The following is a 20,770-nucleotide window of genomic DNA, read 5'->3' as shown; positions in this document are numbered from 1 at the left end:
ATAATTCTTTAATGGTCACAACATCTTACCAGCTTCTGTGAATTGGTATGTGTTTTGCTTGCAGTAGAAATAAGAAGTTACTTAGTCATGCACAGTGTCTGCGTGCATGCGTGTGTGTGTGTGTGTGTGTGTGTGTGTGTGTGTGTGTGTGTGTGTTTGTGTTTGTGTATGTGTGTATGTGAAATTTTACTTTGCATTTAAAATTGTGAAGACAGGGATTTGAGTTCTTCAATGTAAAAGTTCTATATTATTAAAATTAGAGCAATATGCAAACTAAACTAAAGGCCATATCATATGGCCAAGCAAATCATATTCTGCAAGGATAATTTATGTGAACATATGAGTCCAAGGTGCTTTTCAAATCTGTCCTATTAAAACAAGACTCCATGACTCGTAAGATTGAAAACTCCCCTGTCATTTCAAAGTCAAAGTCTCTTTAGTTTCCATTTTTTTTGAAACAAGGCATTTAATTGATCTCTTTATGCTTGTTCTTCCTAATGTTAACTAAAAACCATAGACATGTTGGTGGCAACTTGTGGCCTATGCTAGCAACCATCTCCTTCATGAGACCTTACATTAAATCACTAAGTATTTACAGCATATGTGTTATATTCAGTACATTGTGCTAGAATTATAATAATTCAAAGGTGTTAACTGCTGGGGATGTCTTTCTGTATACTGTGAATATATGTTCTCATTGGTTAATAAATAAGCTGCTTTGGCCTATGGTAAGGCAGCTTAGAGACAGATGGTAAATCTAAGCAGAGAGACAGGAAAGAGAAAGGCAGAGTCTGGAGATAGATGCCAACCACAACAGAAGGAGCAGCAAGATGCCAACAGACCAGTAAGGCTATGATCATGTAGCCTTATACACTAATAGAAATGGGTTAACTTATAAGATCCAGCTAGCGAGAAGCCTGACATAGGTGATACAATTGGTAATGAATATAAGCCTCGGAATGTTTATTTTATAAGCGGCTGAGGGACTGCGGGGCCAGGAGGGAATGGAGAAACCTTCCAGCTAAAGTTAACAGTTTGAAGTTTATGGTTCAGTTAAGGACATGAAAGCAGTACACGAAATGACACAGAAATTATTGCAATTCTTAACCTCTGGCATTGCTACTTAACAAATGTGGCACATAAGAAGTAATAAATTATTATCTGGTTTCCCACTTTCCTGTCTCTAACTGAACTAACACTCTACTGCTTCTAATTCTGGACTCGTTGTTTCTAGTATGTTCTGGTATGTTTTCCATATTAGTTTCAAATCTTTCTAAAATGGTTTAAATGTGACTTTGCTTTGTTTTATGTGGTATATGAATTAGTTCCTCTGAGGATCTTCAAATTTTGAGCCAAATCGTTCCCATACATTTGATTTTAGTTGAGATGATCAGAAGTTGGTACTTTATATAACTATATTAATAGTATCTTATGATTTATATATAAATATATAATTTGTAACTATGCACATGGGTATATCACATATTAAATAATTTTCCAAAGGTAGCACTACAACTAAGTAATTGTCACAGACATTTGGCTTAACTCTAACAAATCTGGTTTTAGATCCAAAGTTGATAATACTACAGCATTTCTAAAATGAAATTAAAGAAAAGTGTATGCATGTGCATGTGTATGTGTGTGTGCGTGCCTGTGTGTGAGAGAGACAGAAAGAGAGGGAGAGGCAGAAAGAGAGACATAGATACAGAGACAGACATAAATAGTCTGGAAGAGATATGACAATGCATTATGATAAAAATATATCTTAGATTCTAAGCCTGGAGCTTTTGATTGCCTGAGTTAATATACTTTGGGTTCAATTCATACTTAACAGTGCTCTCCTGCTGTGTACTCAGTCTGTTTATTTAACCTGCCTTTAAGAGAACAATAAAACAGCCAACATTACTTGACTTAGATTTCCCATATATCAGGAAATACATAGCTATAATCTTAAGTTATATATTCTTCCATTCCCCTCAACCAGAGAGCAATGTTTGTGTGTATGATAATCATTTGCTGAAAACAACAAGTAGGTTGAAAATAATATTATACAATGAATACCCACCATAAATATTGGACATAGCATAGGGATGTTGCTGGATAGCATTTCTTTGTTAAATGGATCATCTGGGGTCAGTTGGAGTCAGCAACATAATGATTTGTTAAACTCTGTTTAAAGTTTCTATAAAGTATCCCATCCCTCCCCCATTAATGTTTTTTGTGCTGTTCAACAATAGAAAGATAAAAGCCCGTGATTAGGGATATATAGAGAGGAATGGACAGAAATCTACTCAAAACAGAATTCAGACACTCACAGATTCAGACTCACACAACAGACAGATATGGATGATGGAAGTTATAGAGAGACAGGAGTAGAGAATTTAAATCTGAGCTTGCTCTTGGTTAAATTACCCCAAGGGGAAGCCTTTTATTTTCTTTGTCTAATGCAACACCAACATATTATTGGAGATTCTGAATTTATCATTTGAAAGCAATGCAGAAAGAGAATTGCACTATCACCTCTAGTTTCACCTGGAAGTCAAACTTCCTGCCATAGTCTCATGAGAGGTTGGATTGCCATGCTAAGCAATTATATGTGGGTCAAACTAACATACAGTTAGCAATTTTATGAATCTGGAATCTCCTTTCGTTAGCACACCTTTCTCTGGCTTATATTTGTATTATTAGCTCATTTGTGCATGAAATTCTTTATATGTCCTTAACTACTATATTTATTCTAGCATACATAAAATATTTAAAACATTCTTATTACTTGGCTTAATAACTGTGTTCATTATTTATTTTAAAAGTGAATGAGTACATTTATTAACTTAAATATTTTCCTTCAAGATTAAACATAATACAAATAAGGAAGTATTAACACTTTATGTTATTAATTGGAAGTAAATAACTTGAAATAAAATTGTTTTTTCATGGTATATATTCACTTAAAATATTAGCTTAACACAATTGGATTTGATAATTTAGTTTTAAACAACTTTTTCTATTAATCCTTCGAGTTGAAAAAAAGACATTAAGATTACTTTCATGATAGATACTCAGTACACTTTCAACATAATTTTAGAATAATTATAAACATATTTGGTTTAAATATTTATATGTTTATTTGGATTTAAATATTTAAATATCTTGATACAAGGAGACAATATGGTGTAAAGGAGAAACTTGGTGCTAGGGAAATTCCCAGGAATCCACAAGGACGACCTCAGATTAAATAGACTATTAGCAATATTGGAGAGGGTACCTGAACTGGCCTACCTTAGTAATCAGATTGGTGAATACCCTAAGTATCATCATAGAGCCTTTATCTCGCAACTGATGGAAACAGATGTAGAGATCCACAGCCAAGCACCAGGCAAAGCTCTGGGAGTCCAGTCAAAGAGAAGGAAGAGGTAGTTTATGAGCATTGAAGGTCCAGATCATGATGGAGAAATCTACAGAGACAACTGAACCAAGCTCATAGGGACTCACAAACTTTAGATCAACAGCTGTAGAACCTGCATGGGAACAGACTAGGCCCTCTGCATATGCAAGACAGTTGTGTACCTTGATCTGCTTAAGGGGCCCCTGGCAGTAGGATCAGGATCCATACCTGATGTATGAGCTGGCTTTTTGGAGCCCACTACCTGTGGCGGGGACCTAGCACAGCCTTGAGGTCAGGGGAGTGGTTTGGGCCTGCCTCAAGTGAATGTACCAGGCTCTACTGCCTCCCCATGGGCGACCTTACCCTTTTGGAGGAGGGGATAGGGGAATTGAGGGAGGGATGCTGGGGGGGGAGCAGGATGAGGGATGAGAGGGGGATCTGTAGTTGGCATGTAAAATGAATCAAATCTTTAAAGGAAAAAATAATGACAAACACCAGGGAGAATGCAGAAAAAGAGCCACCCTTATACACTGCTGGTGAGAATGTAAACTAGTCCAGAATGTGGTAGCCAGTATGGAGATCCCTGAAAAAGCTATAAATACATCTTTCTTATGACTCAGCTATACCATTCCTGGGTATTTGTCCAAAATTAAAAAAAACAACAACACAGAAATACTTGCATATCAATGTTTATTGCACCACTGCCCATCAACTGAGGAATGGAAAATGTGATTTATATACAATGGAACTCATTTCAGCATAAAGAGGAAATTACGTCATTCTAAGTAAAATGGGTACAATTGGAGATAATTATATTAAGCACACTAAGTCAGTCTCAGAAGGGCAAATACTGCATGTTTTCTCCCACCCATGGGTCCCAGACTCAATAGGAATATTAAATGCTGTATGTGGAGTGGTACAAAAGTAGAAGCAAAACTGTTTGAAAACAAAGGAGATGAATGGAAAAGAGGAGGTGTGAGAAATGGGAAGGTATTGATGGACAAAGAAAGGGGATAAACTCAAAGTACATTACATACTTTCATGAGAAGGGCCTAACATAAACCTATATAATAAAAATAATTATTCAAGTAAAAGATTATTTAAATATATTTTCTATTAATCCTCAGAATTGAAAAAAAAGACATTAAGATTATTTTCATGAGAGATATTTAGTATACCCAATTTATAAGCTGATTATAAACATACTTGATTTAAACATTTTGTATTTATTTATTTGTTGTGTGTGTGCACGCACATGTGTGAATATGAAGGTTAGAAGAGACCTTGCACGAGACAGTTTTCTCCTTATAGTGTTGTGGGTCCTGAGGATTAAACGAAGGTCACCAGGCTTGGTAGCAAGTGCCTTTTATAGCTGAGCCATCTCATCAGCCCTCTAATTGCTTTTTATCAGTAAGATGTTTCATATATGTTATTCTTTCAATGATTCTGAACTTCTTTAGACTATTAAAGACAATTTCTAGTATTTAATAAACATTTCAGGTCTCTTATTAACTGTATGCCATTAAAATGAATCAGGAGATTTATATCTAAAAGAGTGCACAAGATTATGAAACTTAAGTTGGTAAATTTTCCCCAGGTGTTTAGTCAAGCACCAGTCTAGACTTGTGAAGGTATGTTTATGTGTGGTTAATATTTCAGCAAAGCAGATTATATTCCATAATGGGGATAATCATATCCCATCCATTGAAGACCTTAAGAGGAAAGACTGAAGTCTCCAGGAGTGAAAGGAATTCTACCTCCAGATTTCCATTGAAATCCAGCATCAACACTTCCCATGCCTTTGCCTTAGCAGCTTGTTCTATGTACTTTGAACTTGTCTGCTCCTACAATTCTGAAATTCAATGCTTCAGAAGTTCTTCCCTTGTCTTCCTCTCCGTACTTGCTTACCCTCCTCTCTCTCCCTCCCTCTCCCTCTCTTTTGCACACGAACACACGTGAACACACCGTCACACACCCTATAAGTTCTATTTATCTGGAATAATGCACTGTAACTAGTAATTAACACTGAGAGAAAAGGCTGGAGAAGTGGCTCTGCATTTAAGAGCATTTTATTCTTTTACAGAAAGTTAGATTTTGGTTCCCAGCCCCCACATAGTGACTCACAACTGCCTGTAACTCCAGTTCTAGGTGATCTGATACCCTCTTCTGACCTTCTCTTGCACTAGAATGCATGTGCACATAACCATACATGAGTGAACATACATACAAATTAATAATTTAAAAATCTTTAAAGACTAATGTTGAAAGAAAAGACATATTACTATCACCACCCCCCCACCACCACCACTTCTACTACTGTTCCTACTAAATAGGAATGAAAAGACTTTTCTCCTTTGAAATAAGCAATGACAGTGGCAAGGGTGCAGAAATACTGCTTCACACTGTTACACTCAGAAAATGGAGAATGTTCATTTAATCTTTTAGTTACGCTGCCTTCATCCTAACAAGGATTCATAGATTTACTATTGCTGCTCATCTTAGTCATAATATGCTCTGACCCATATACTTTGGCACAATGTACTGTCTCACCACAGGCTCAAAATAATGGGGGTGATGAGTCCAAACCATCCTGTTTGGTTAAGGGGCACAGACAGTCAATAATTTATGATACTGAAGATATTGTCTCTTTTCCAGTGTGTATTTCTGGCTTCTTTATCAAAACCCAGGTGTTGATAGGTGTGTGGATTTATGTCCAGGTCTTCATTGGATTCTGTTAATCAACATGCTGGGTAAACTGGATGGCTGTATGTAAGAGAATCCAAATAGATCCATACTTATTACCCTGTACAAAACTCAACTGCAAATGGATCAAATATCTCAACATAAAACCAAAGACACTGTATATGACAGAAAAAAGTGGTCACTGTCCTTGAACTCATTTGGTACAGAAAAATACTTTCTAAACAGAAAACTGTTACCAAAGGCACTGAGATCGAAAATTCATAAATGGGACATCATGAAACTGTAAATCTTCCAAACACCAAAGGATATTATCATTAGGATAAAGGGGCAGCCTATAGAAAGGGAAAATATTTTTATCAACTGCAAATCTGATAGAGTGCTAATATCCAAAATATATAAATAAGAACTCAGACAGATATCAAGAAAACAATCCAATTTAAAAATGGGGCGCAGATCTAAACAGAAAAAACTCAGAAGAGAAAAAAACCCATTGGATGAGAAAAACTAAGAAATGTTTAACATCCTCGATCATCAGGACTAGGCCAATCAAAGCTGCTTTGATTTTTCACCATATACTTGTCAGATTGGCTAAGATCCACAAAACAAATGAAAGTTCATGCTGGCAAGGATGGTAAACACTCATCCATTCTTGGTGGGACTGCAAACCTGTACAACCACTATGGAAAACAATGTGGCAGTTCCTCAGAAAGATATAACTCAATCAACCTCAAGATACAATTATATCATTCTTAGGCACATTCCTAAAGGACACTTCATCCTACTACAGAGTCTCAACCATGTTCATTGCTGCCCTATTCCTAATAGCCAGAAATTGGAAACAACCTAGATATCACTAAATGGATGAATAGATAAATAAAATGTAGTACATTTACAAAATGGAATACAAATAAGCTGTTAAAGATAATGAAATTAACAGGTAAATGGATAGAACTAGAAAAAACTCACCCAAAGTGAGGTAATCTAGTCCCTGAAAGACAAATATAGTATATATTTGCTTGCAGATATTATCTATTGAATCTATGATAAGCAAGCTATAATCCATAGAACCACAGAGGCGAGGTATAACACAAGGCACTGGGTGGTGGTGACGACTTTATCTCCCCATGAAGAGGAAAGAGAATTCATAGTTAAAGATGAATGGGGGACTGGAACTGGAGGATCAAGCAGGGAGGGAGAGGAATGGGGGACAAGCGAGGACATATGGAATGAGAGAGCTAAAATTAAGGGCCATATGAGTAGTGGTATGGCAACCTAATACAGTAGAAATTACCTAAAATACATTCCTAATATCCATTCCTAACATATATGAAGTTGATTTAAATGAATTTTCAAAATAACAGGCAGACAGAGCCTCAACTGGACTTCTCTTGTTAGCAAATGAAGTTTCCAGCACTCAGAATGTTTATATCAACCTGAATTGTTGGTCAAAGTGGCCCCTTGGCAAACCCCAAACAAGCCATGCTGTTGCCTTGGCTGTAGGTCTGTCTTCACAAACTGAAGGCAAGGATTGCTGAAGACAATACCTACACAACTCACTGAAAACAGAGAAGTCAAATCTGGTGCCTATATAGGGCATTCACTCCTAGAGACTAGTGTTCTTGGTACCAGAAGGTACCCTGCCTGTTACCAAAGGAGAAATGCAAACACAAACATAGCTACAAACTCTTTAATCTACAATGGTGTCCTGCCTGCAAGATACTCTGGTACAATAGTAGCACAAAGCTTATGGGTAACCATCCAATATCTGTTTAAGGTCCACACCATGAGATGTGACCTGACACCACTTGGGTGATCAAGAACCTGAGACTAGAGATCCTAGAATCTAGAGGAAATCCAAATTTTACTCTTCTATGTAGCAATAAAATGACTTCCAATGGCATTTTGCAACATTCGTAGATCAGTGCCTTACTCAGACATTATCAGAGAAGCTTCCTCCTGTAGCAGATAGGAAGAAATACAGAGTCCCAGCCAGACAACATGCAGAGAGTAAAAGACCTTGCAACACTCAGACATAAATTGGATATCTCCATTAAGTAAGTCTCCTCTCAGGTCTCAAGGACCCCTACATAAGAGGATGCAGAAAGAATGTAAGGACCAGAGTAGATGGAAGACACCACAGAAACAAGGTCTTCTAAATACAACATGAACTCACAGAGACAGAGGCAACATGCACAGGGCTAGCATGGGCCTGCCCCAGATGGGGTTCTACCGCTGAAAGGGGAAGTGGACACACGCCACACTCTGATACCTGAAGCTATCTCCAATTGATAACTACTTGCCAATAAAAAGTTTTCTCTAAGGAAGATTCATTGGGGAAACAAACTACTGCTAAGGATAGGCTGCATGCCCAGTAGTCGATGGCCAACAGAAAAACAAATTCAAAAGTATCTTTGGAGTTCCTTGTCTCATAATGACTTGTCAGGTTTTTTTTTATATATATATAAAATCCCTATAGATCCCTTGCATATATATTATGGCTTCCAGTTTTGTGTTTTTATGGGATTCCTGAGTGTGGGAATGAGTATACCTCTGCATCTATATCTGTTTTATGTGCCTTTTCTTGGGCTCAATTCTTTGTTTATTTGTCCTATTATGATTTGTCCGTTTTTGTTTTATCTCATATTGTATTTTATCATTATCCCTTAGATCAGTGGTTCTCAACCTTCCTAATGCTACTACCCTTTAATACAGTTCCTCATTTTGTGGTGACCTGAACCAAAAAATTATTTTGTTGCTATTTCATAACTGTAATTTTGCTACTGTTATGAATTGTAATGTAAATATCTGACATGCAGGATATCTGATGTGTGGTCCTCAGAAGGTAATGACCCACAGGTTGAGAACCATTCCCTTAGGATGCTTATTTGGTTTCTAATGAGAAACAGAAATGGGATGGATCTGGATGGGAGGGGAGGCAGGGAGGATCTGATAGAAGTACAGGCAGTGAAAACCATAATCAGAATATATTGTAGGAAACAAGAGTATATTTTAAATAAATGAAAAAATAAGGAAGGTAACCACAAATTAATAAATGGGAAAGTAAAAAAATGGTGTTTTCATATAAAATCTATTCAGTATAAAGAAATCTATTGTATTTAAATTCTTATTAAAATAATTATTAAATTTGTTTTTACTATGTATTCATTTTTACTTCTGTAAAGTATTTTTATGTAACACACATATATAAGAGCAAGTGGACTGTTAGACCCAGAAAGCAAATGGTTAACTCTGCTTTTCCTGGTAGGCTCTGTATTTACTCTTCACTCACTGTCACTGTACAAGCTATTCCAGGTAATTATAAACTACCTCACAGCCACTATTCTCTTATGATCTGCACTACACACACAATTCTATCTCTAAAAATTCAACTCTTATGCCATTGCTATCACAGCTCCTATTATGAACACTTCTGTCATTCCTTTCTTAAATACTCTACTCTCTTTAGTATCTTGATTTTCAAAGTCATATTCATTAGTAGAGTAAATATCACTTTCTCTTAGAAAAATTTCAGGAGCCCTGTCACTCAGAGTCCAAAGTCCCTTTTCTTGCTGTTTATCAGTATGTAATGATGCTCTACTGAGGTACTTATCTTATACTGCCTTGCCAACACATGCTTGTCCAAGTACCAACATTTGATCACAAGCTCTTTTAAGAAAAAGACAGAAGCTTCTTTCTCTATGTATCCTCTCCATAGCCTCTGATTTACCTGGCACCAAGTAAACATTCAAATGTTTGCTGAACTGAACTGTACTCTTTGGTTGCCAGGATATCCTGGTGGGTATAAATTTTGAAAGTTCCATGTAGCTGCAACAGATTGACAGCAGGTGTTCCATGTCAAAAGAAGATAACTTATATGGTAGACTACACTATTTCTAAAATAAGCTACCCTTTAATAGGAAATACCTGGGAAGAAAATATTGGCTAGCATTTCATAAACAATAGAGATTTAAAAATATATATGGAATAACACAGACTTTTCATATTGCCACAAAGGATTTGATGCATTTGGTTGTAGTAATGAATGGGTTGAGAAATCTGCTTTAAAACTGTCTTTTAGTTCAAACAATCCCTGAGAGAGTATTTTCAATTCTCATTCAGTGAATATTCTGCCATATGTAGTCCTCTGGATGAGGTCTTTAAGCAATGTAATGTGAAGTCCTTCTCTTAAAATATACATGATGTTACCAAATTTATCAGAGAATTCTGGACTGATATGAAAAAGTTATAGCTGAAAAATAACTCGAAAGAAACAACTCTTTCTGAGGACTTGACATACTGTTTCAGTAGTCCTCCTGGTTTGGTTGACAAAACCTCCAGGCCTTGTACTCAAATTCCTTCAGTTGCCACTACAAGAACTTTCTCTCCCCTCAGTTGCCACTATAAGAACTTTCTCTCCCCATGACAGTCCATTTTGAGTATCTAGAATGTGCCATATATTTATATTAGAAAAGTAACCCAACTGCTTTATAGTTAGGATAATTTTTATTTATGTTGACTCATATCTTTTTTCACAGTGTAAATATAAGTACAATTATGAACAATAGAAAGGGGAATGATGATTTTCCCAGTCTTGAGGATGATCTCAAATGAACTGATCCTATGTAAATGGCTAAGGTGCAGTCTGATCCAGACTACAAGACAATACATGAGAATACAAACACCAGCTACCACACTCTTGCCAACATGCTAAGTCACAGCTGTCAAGGATATCCTAGCCAATGTTATCACCTAACTAGATGTACATGTTTCACAGGTGCACTGTTTTTCTGGCTATAATGTGAACCTGACCAGCAATATGAACCACAAGCAGAGAAGTATAAGAGTGTTTTCTAGCTGTGGCATGTCTGGGTCTCCAGAATGGGAAGTGAGCTCATACTCCTATATATCACATTTTTGCATGTAAATTTGTGAGGTCAAGGATGATTTGTCTCTTCTACTTATAGGAAAAATATAAGCAAGACCACAATGAGTGGTATTAAGTAAGGACTTGGCTGGATCCCAAATCATTCCCCAGAAGTAGAGAAAGCAAAGAAAGTAGCCAAAATGCCAGTAGTCAGAAGTACCTCCAGAACCCAGTCAGCTTCCAGTTGAACAATCTGATTCCATGGATATGATGTTTTCCATGCAGAATGCACATACTATGAATAAACTGGAGATAAAAGTACATGTCTATTTTATTCCCAAATGAGGAGAGGCTGACAGGTTCTGATTCTTGTTTTGGTTACTGAATTCAAGCCCAAATCTTCAGCAAAGTAGTAAATAATTTCAGAGTACTGGCAAGTACCATGTTTCAATATTCATCTTTCTCACAGCTTTCCCTTGTCTTTGCAATCAGGTTAGAAATGGCTTTTTAAAAAAACCATTATTTTATACATTTTTTTTAAAATAGCATATTTACTCCCTTCTCCCAACTGTTTCCAGATTCACCCCCTCCCCCACTGATCCATCCTATTTTGGGTCCTATTTAAAAAAATCCTTTAAGACCAATTTTTGCTGCTCAAATATTGTTTGATGTGTGGTCTTATATATGTGGTCTTACATAGTAAACTTACTCTTAGAGAAAACTGACTCTTCCTCTCCTAGTAGCTAACAATTGCCAACAGCTCCATGGATAGGGGTGGGTTGTATGCCTAATTGCTAGCTGGGCTTGTGCTTACACAGGATTTGTACAAGTTGTTCCAACTGCTGTAAGTTTATATGTGAAGCTGTTCTGCTGTGACAAAACATGTTTCCTTGTAATTATCTACTGCTATCTTTCTACCTTATCTTCTCCCAGATGTTTCTGAGCTTTGGGGAGGAGGGTGTAGAATATATGCTTCTGTTGGGGCTGAACATTCTACAGTTTCTTATTCTCTAAACCTAGGTCAGTTGTGGGTCAGCATGTTAATCAACATCTACTACAAATACAAGCTCTTCAGAGGAGAGTTGAGAGATGCACTGATGTATTGCTATAACAATAAGTCATTAGAAGTTCACTTAATACCATGCCCATTTAGTAGAATAATAGTAGTGGGTTCTTCATTAGGGAATATGAACTGTCTGTCTATAGGTACTTATCCTGATTATGGTTTCAGGTATGGGTTTCAACTGGTGGAAGAGGTCTTAAATCCAAGCAGAAAGTGGTTGGTTACTCTGATGATGATTGTGCCACTATCGTATCCTGGGCATGTCTTGCCAGATCAGTTATTATTGTAGCATGTGCAGCATCTTTCAGCACTATGAAAATTAGGCCATTGAGGATGAAGGTCCATATCAGCTTGATTTTTCCATGTTCTATGATTTAAATATAGTGCTGTGGGATGTTCTGTATGTCAAATGTGTTGCTCGGATTGGGTAAAATAAAGTGTTGATTGGCCAGTAGCCAGGCAGGAAAGTTAGGGTAGGCAGGACAAGGAGGAGGAAAATTGTGGGAAGTGGAAGGCAGCAGGAGATACTGCCAGCTGCTGCCATGAAAAGCAAGATGCAAGGTACTGGTAAGCCATGAGCCACGAGCCACGTGGCAAAGTATAAATTAATAGAAATGGGCTAAATACATGAATAAGAGCTAGACAATGATAGGCCTAAGCTAATGGCCAAGCAGTTTAAGTAATATAAGCGTCTGAGTGATTTTTTTTTTTTGAGATAGGGTTTCTCAGTGTAGCTTTGTGCCTTTCCTGGAACTCACTTGGTAGCCCAGGCTGGCCTTGAACTCACAGAGATCCACCTGCCTCTGCCTCCTGAGTGCTGGGATTAAAGGCATGTGCCACCACTGCCCGGCTCTGAGTGATTATTTTATACATGGGTTGTGAGACCACAGGGGCTTGGTGACACCTGGAGAGAAGATCTCCAACTACAAAATATATGATGTCTTCAGCAACAAGGTCTTACAGACAACAGAGTTTCACACAAATATTATTTGCTTCAGACATTATCATCTAAGAGAATCATTTCTTAGAGAAGAGAATCCATTATGATTCAAACACATAATCCTTCCTCTTCTTTGACTTGCTAGCCTTTCCTGTTGAAAAAAATTATTTTTATTCCTGTTCAATTTCATAATATACATAATGTACTTTAGATTATATTTATTCTCATCATTAAATTATACCATTTCTACTCACACTGAGCAGCCTATGTATTCCCCAAAAGTCCCTTTCCTAGTTTCAAGATTTTGTAATTCACTGTTTAATTAGGCTTCCTTATATGAGTATAGGTTGGGGTTTATTTACTTGGAGACTGGGCAAGTTACTAGTCACTATACCACTAAATAAAATTATTATTATTATTATTATTATTATTATTATTATTATTAATCCTCTTCCCTCAGCTACAGTTTACTGCTGATAACTCTTCAAGGAGTGGTGAGGCATGGTAAGCTCCTCTTCCACTATGATGGGGTAGTGACTGTTTCAGATGTGTACAGGTCTTACACAGGTAGCCACATTTGGTGGATAACCAGCTGTTTCAGTTTTACCTCTTAAAAGCCTTAATGTCAGATAGACATGGTTCATGTATCATCTTCCTAACCTCCTCCAAGAAATTAGTTGATCTTTCCAAGAACTTAATTTTCTATCTCAAAAATGGTAACATTAATAAGCACCTCCTTCATTTATATGGAACATGGAAGTGAAACAACATACATGAATTTCCTTACTACTCAGGTAAATTTTCTGTAATCATTTAATTTTAATTTTATCTGCATAACTTATTTCATGTTTTCCATGCAGTATTCACTGTTAAGTATTTTGAATTGTTGCCTTTTTTAGTAATGAAATAAACAAAAAGCTACTAAAAGTTCATTAGATGGTGTTCAAATATGCATTCAAATAACCAAAACAGATTATAATTAAAATAGCACTAGCTAATACCCATTCTCACTGAGGTTTTATCAGGTTTCTGCCCTAAGTATGTCATATGCTATCTCACCAAGGCATATACAAGTAACTCTATTTTATAGAAAAGGAAACTGAGGTCAGAAATTCATAGAGATTAGTCTTTTTATCCAAGATGGCAAAGCCAAATGGGCAATCCAGGCAGCTTGCTCTAAAAAACTTGTATGTGTTTTTGTTACGGTATGTTATGGATTCAGGATGGTAGTGGTGGGGATTATGGAAGAAAAAGCTACAAAAGTAAGGCCCTCAAATACAAATGTTAGGAGATTCACACTGGCCAGTATTATTTGTGAAATGAACAGAATAATAAAGCAGGATTTTTCTTTCCATATCCTCTGACTGCTATGCAAGGTATTGTGGTATTATGCTTTGCAATATTAATGGGCATGAACAAGAATTTTGCATAATTCAGATACCTCTGTGGAAGTAACTTCAAATCATTCTTATTTTATGTGCTTTTGGTCCCTTGACCCAGTCCCTTTGAAGATGAAAATGACCAGGAATGATTGACAAATTCAGCAGTGAAGTATCACACATGCATTAAATATTTCCTCTATTTAAATGATCATTTTTAAGAATTTCTAGAAGACATAGGGCAACAAAAAAGGAAGATCAAAACCATTAATGGACAAATACAACTTTATGAGCAAATATTTTATTCCTATCCTATCCTTGAAAACAAAATTTATATAAAGAAAAAAATTTATTTTGAGCAGTAATGTAACTTTGTGATTATTGAATTTCCATCCCATTTCATAGATTTGAAATAGGGAGATAAATTAGAACATAGCAGGGCTACTGATGACATTGTTTAGACAAACATATTTTGTCAGCATTATCCTAGTAGCATCATTAGCAACTCTATGAATGAATGTTCAGAAGTCAGACTCCAAGTTGTGCCTTAATAACCAGCATGGCATGTTTCAACAGACTATTTAAATTAGAATTGGTCTCTTATACTGCAATTATTTATAAAGGTCTCATTCCTAAAAGACAAAAGCTTAGAAAAACAGAGTTATTTGAATCACTTGATATTGGCAGAGAAACACGCACTTGCCCTGCAGTCACTCAATTGTAATCCATATCATAAAAAAATGTAAATGCAACAGAGGAAAAAAGATCGCAAGGCATAATGGAAAATCTGTAGCTGACATTGAACATATATTGCAAAATTTATTAATCTAATTTTCTCTTAGGGAAAGGAATTTAGTTCTCATTAGCAAAATAACAAATGACTAAGAGTCTGGTCAGATTTGCATAAATATCTTTAACAAATTTTTATATTTTTTCAGGCAAGAAACAAAGCAATTGCATATTAAGATTTACTTTTTTGACCTGGTATATTGCAAACTGGTAGAGAACTGTTAGGTTCCACTCTGGGGAAAGAAAGTACTGATATACCAATTGAACAACACACTGTTGGCTGTCATATTATTCATGTCATGCTGGATACATAAATGACATCTTGAAATCTAATGTAGAACCATAGAACCAATCATTGTTCTTTTTTTTCAAAATTATTGGTGAGAGAAACTGCTTAATTTCTTTCCAAATCTGTTTCTCTTCTTTCTGGGCTTAATACCAGTACTACTTTCACACTATCTTTACAGACATGGGCTCATGCAACGTGACACAAAAACAGACTATAAAAATAAATGCATACTACTTTTAGGGTTTGCTCATGATGAATTCTCACAATCAATACTCATTTCATATCTGCCTATTAAATAGCTAAGCTGTTCTGGATACAAAAAAATGAAAGAAATTTGGGTTTTCAGATGATTTCATAGATGGCATTTTGGGGCTGTAACAGAATAAACAAGTAAACTTCTATTACAGAAATCCAGCAAGATGTGAGAGCTTACTAGTCACAGGGGTTAATGTTGTTCACCTGGTACATTGGTTTGTATACAGATTCATAGTTTGAACAATAACCAGAATTTAGATTTCACAACTGTGAAAAGGCTATTTAAATTAACACCACTACAAATGAAAGAGACAGTGTCTCTAGGAAGTTAATCAAGCCATACGTAACTGCAGAACATAAATATGTTTAGTTCTAGTGATAATATTACAAACAACAACAACAAAAGGAAGTGATAAAGTACTCAAAGGAATAGGCCATCAAATCGTAAGGACACTGGTAAATTCTAAACTATGATTTTTGTTTCAAAAGCTTGAACAATCTGAGTAACTTGGAACCAATTACTTATATACCAAAAAGATACTATGAAACTGCAGAAAATGACTTTGTAAAGACTTGATATGTACATATACTTTATTTGATACTTATAAGATACCTAGTAAATGATAGCTATTAGAAGGACACTGCAGACAGACCTAACAGATGGTTCAGGAAACAAGTGTCAGCTTGGCCCAACAACCAAGACTATGAGAGAGGGACTGGTATCTTCTTGAACACCATCTCAGATTGATGATAATTAAGGAGATAATAACTCTCCATACTATGTTCATCACATTCACCATGCAGTGCTTTGAGACTACATAAGCTCCAACTTCATGAAATTCATAAATTTTCAAATCATTGGAATTATATTCAGTTATTGGATTACTTAATATACTGAACATATTCTTCAGTACAATAGTTATCATATATAAGTATTTCACATTTTCTATATTTTGAGCTGTTACTTAGTGTTTCATGCATCTGGCCTTAACTTTCAATGGCCCATTAAAAGACTTACTTCGGTCAGTAATGACTGTTCTAGCTTCCTGATTGCTGGTTTTGTTTTTCAAATTCTGGGCAGCAGTAATGAGTTCTTCCAACTGGGGGCGTCTCTGTTCCAAATCTTGTAGTGTTGCCTGAAAGAAGAAATATCTCTTACATTGGGAGTTCTCCAGCATTGTATATTCCTCTTATACAGCATAAAGGAAAAGTGCTATTTTCAAATCAGCCAAAAGAACTTCTAGAAGTCAAAAGATGTAACAGGATATGAATCTCCAGTTTGTAAGGCTTAATGGAAAATAACTGAATGTGAAATGTGTTTCATTCTTAGATACAAGATGATTTCAAATGAAAATCTTATTAAAGACTTGTTTCTCTACCTAAGAACTAAGATGGAGTAATTTCAGAGCATCTGGGTTTATGTAAATAAACTTCTAAGAAATGTAATTTTGATTCATGACAGTGTATTTTAAAAGAGTTGGTTATATTTGTAATCTCATCAACCTGCAGAATTAACATGAATATATATTTTAGAAACAGAAAAATCTCATATATCATTTAAGATATATTATTTAATTTGATTTCTTTGTACCTGAAATTCATTACATACAAAATAAGATGGTAATATAGATGAACTGCAGAAAGTTTCCTTAAAATTGCCTATCCATAAAAATCATCAAATTTCGTGGTTTTCCCCATCATGATCTTGACCTCACTTGCTCCTGTGAGCCCTCCTCCCTCTCTTCAACTGAAGTCTAGGAGCTCAGCTCAGTGCTTGGTTGTGGATCACTGCATCTGCTTCCATCGGTTATTAGATGTAGGTTCTATGATGATAATTAGAGTAGTCAGGGAAAGGTAAGTTCAGGCACCCTCTCCATTATTGCTAGGAGTCTTAGATGGTGTCATCCTTGTGTATTCCTGAGGAATGGATGGTAGGTGGGATGGGGTGAAGTAGGGGGGAAGGAGAAGAGGAGGGAGGGGAAACTGAGATTGCTATGTAAAATGAAAAAAAATTAAAAATAAAAATCACCGAACTTCTTTTATTCATTTTAGATGTAATGAATTAATAAAGAGCTAGTAATACTCATTATTAACAAATTATGTACTTTACCATATGATTATAAATGTTTGGATATCATCACTTAAACTCTAGCCCCCAGAGTCTTCCTTCATATAAATATTTTGGTGTATATGTGGTGTATGTGGTAAATGTACACATGTCTGTGCACATGGAGTTCATACTATTAGGTGTCTTCCTCTATTACTCTCTGTCTTAGCATTTTGAGATAGAGTCTTTCTGAGAATGTATAGCTCATGATTTTCAGATGTGCTGGCAACCAGCAAGCCCTGGTGATTATCTTTTCTTTATCTCCTAGAAGCTGGAACCCTGGTAGCTAGAACTCTGGAAGCTGGAACCCTGGAAGCTAGAATGCTGGAAACTGGAACCTTGGAAGCTGGAACCATGGAAGCTGGAATCCTGGAATCTGGAATCCTGGAAGGTGGAACCCTGGAAGCTAGAACCCTGGAAGCTGGAATCCCAGAAACCAGAACCCTGGAAGCTGGAATGCAAGCTCTAATCTTCATTGTTGAACAGCAAGCACTCATAACCCTGGGCCATCACTGGAACATTTATGTAATTAATCTTAATTTAATAGTGACTTTTGTAAAATCATGTGAAATAATAAGTTCAACATTAAAACCATTTTAAGTATAAATGTTAATCAGTAATTACTCCCTTTCATCTTCAAGCATCAATCTCCTCTACTTGCCATCTTAGTCTCTATCCAATGGCCCAAATCTTAGAATATGACCAAAATATGTGAAAAAATCAATCTACTTTGTTTTGGTTCTGAAACTTATTATATTTTACTTTAATTTGGTGAAGTAAACAATACTTTCTATTTATTAACAACCATCTGACAGATGTTATATGTGCATTTCTTATTTTATGTTTTGTTTTTTTACCCTAGGTCCCTAGACTATCTATTCTTGGGTTCTTGGTCACCCTACCAATGTCAGGTATGAGTTTCATGTCATGAAATGGGCCTTCAGTCAAATGAGACATTAGTTAGTAGTTATTCCTACAAACTTTGTGCCCTCATGGCACCAGTATATGCTGCAGGCAGCATCAGGGGATTTGTGGCCATGTTGGTGTTTAGGTTCAGAGTACCTCCCTGTAGCAAAGACACTAGAACATTCAGGGTTATTTTATCTATCTTTTTTTTGGGTGTGTGTATGTGTATGTGTGTATGTGTGTGTGTGTGTGTGTGTGTGTGTGTGTGTGTGTGTGTGTGTGTGTGCGTGGTGTGGTTTCATATGAATCTGAAAGTTATCCTTTAAAAGTCTATGAAGAATTAAAGATCTGTTGGAATTTGGTGGGAATTTCTTTGAATCTGTAAATTCTTTTGGTAGGATGACCATTTTTACTATATTATTCCTACTAATGCATGAGCATGGGAGATGTTCCCATCTTCTGATATCTTCTTCAATGTATTTCTCCAAAGACTTGAAGTTCTTGCCATACATGTCTTTCACTTGCTTGGTTAGAGTTGTGCCAAGATATTTTATATTATGAGTCTATTGTGAAAGGTGTTGCTTCCCTAATTTCTTAGTCCATTTGTCATTTGTATATAGGAGAGCTCATTGTTGTGAGTTAATTTTTTATCCAGCTACTTTGCTAAAAGTCCTTATCAGCTGTTGAAACTTCCTGATAGAACTTTTAGGGTCACTTATGTATACTATCACATCATCTGCAATTAAAGATACTTTGACTTCTTCTTTTCCAATAAAGGTGAAGATCTGCATGCAGTTAGCCTACTTGTTACCCTGGTCAAAGTGGCCTGTGGACTCCCAGAAAGTGCCTCTTGGAGTCGAGGGCAGTAATAAATCAATGAGTCAGGGGAGGGAGCTTAGGAGGGAAAGATATGTATGGTCCACTGGAGAGGAGGATAGAGGAAGAAGATGATCTGCTGCAGAAGATCTGGGGATGAGACTGGTGGATTGGATTTGGAGAAGCAGAGGGAGAAGTGAAGATCTACCTGTTAGCCTACCTGCTTCCCAGGCTTGAATGCATCTTTTATTTTTGTTGCCTTAATAACTAAATTAGAAGTTGTCAGACTTTAAATGTATTGCTAATAAAAGTGAAGAGATAAAATTTGGTAGCTAGTAATATTTCTGAAACTTACTTATCTCTTAGCTCTTTGATACCAGATAATTTGCTAAGGATTTTGGTTTTGGAAAGGGCAAATCTGGATCATTTCTTTAGCATTTCCTTTGTGAATAGGTAAGGAAATCAGCTTTCAGATTTAATCTCAATGATTTCTTGTAATATTAAAATAGTATGAGAAACTTATTCAAACATTGTACATTTATTTAGAACATTTTCTTTGTATTTAAAAAAAATTGGAGGGGCTAGCTTTTAACAAATCTTCTGCATTTGTAAGTTGGGATTGCTCAGAACAAAAATCCAATTTTCAGGTTTCTAACTTTTATGGTTTCTTTATATAAAAGTGTGTTTGAAATATGGTACAAATTGCCAAAGACAGCTATTGAAGTAAGTAGCATAAGTAAGTTGGACAGTACTGAACAAAATTTAAAGTAGGCACAACAATTGCAATAGATTTTATAAAATAAGATGTATTTGAGGGTTAGAATGTGAAAAGTTGATCTTCTGTAACACAGCAAGTTGAAAAGTTGCTTTAGCAAGATCTTTTCTCAACTGCAGGATTATGGTCAATAGATGATATACTTTTTAAATGTTACACCCAAAACTACAGGTAATTTCAACCACTCACCTCGGAATCGATTAAGAAACAAGTACATGCAGTTAAAAGGATATAAATCCATGCATTAATTTACTTAGTACATGTTATTTTTCAAATCCTAGATCTTCTAGGGGCTATGGATGTGGCCATGAAAAAATATATATTTGTTAGGGTTGTAGAACTACTAAAAGTTATTTTCAATAACTGAAAAGTTCCGAGAAGAAATAACCATCAGAATTTTTATTTCATATTAGTTCATTCTTAAATTGTACTAGCATTCTTTGCTTTTTATTTGCAGACATATTACTTGATGCTTGCCCTACTCTGGTTTACCTTTAGG

General features: G+C 35.9%; 1 protein-coding gene across 4 annotated transcripts in view; it reads right to left on the bottom strand.

Annotated features, from left to right (window-relative positions):
- Positions 1 to 20,770, bottom strand: part of Dmd (dystrophin) — a 1,920,150-nt gene that overhangs the window by 568,996 nt on the left and 1,330,384 nt on the right. For all 4 annotated transcript variants that reach the window (XM_036174407.1, XM_036174408.1, XM_036174405.1 and 1 more), the window contains one exon: positions 16,686 to 16,803. In XM_036174407.1, the coding sequence (XP_036030300.1) occupies positions 16,686 to 16,803 (118 nt within the window). The remainder of the gene's footprint in view (positions 1 to 16,685; positions 16,804 to 20,770) is intronic.

The sequence above is a fragment of the Onychomys torridus genome, chromosome X, assembly GCF_903995425.1.
Source record: "Onychomys torridus chromosome X, mOncTor1.1, whole genome shotgun sequence".
Taxonomy (NCBI): domain Eukaryota; kingdom Metazoa; phylum Chordata; class Mammalia; order Rodentia; family Cricetidae; genus Onychomys; species Onychomys torridus.
Note: the sequence above shows the minus strand (reverse complement) of the source record. Positions and strands in the feature narration are given on the sequence as shown.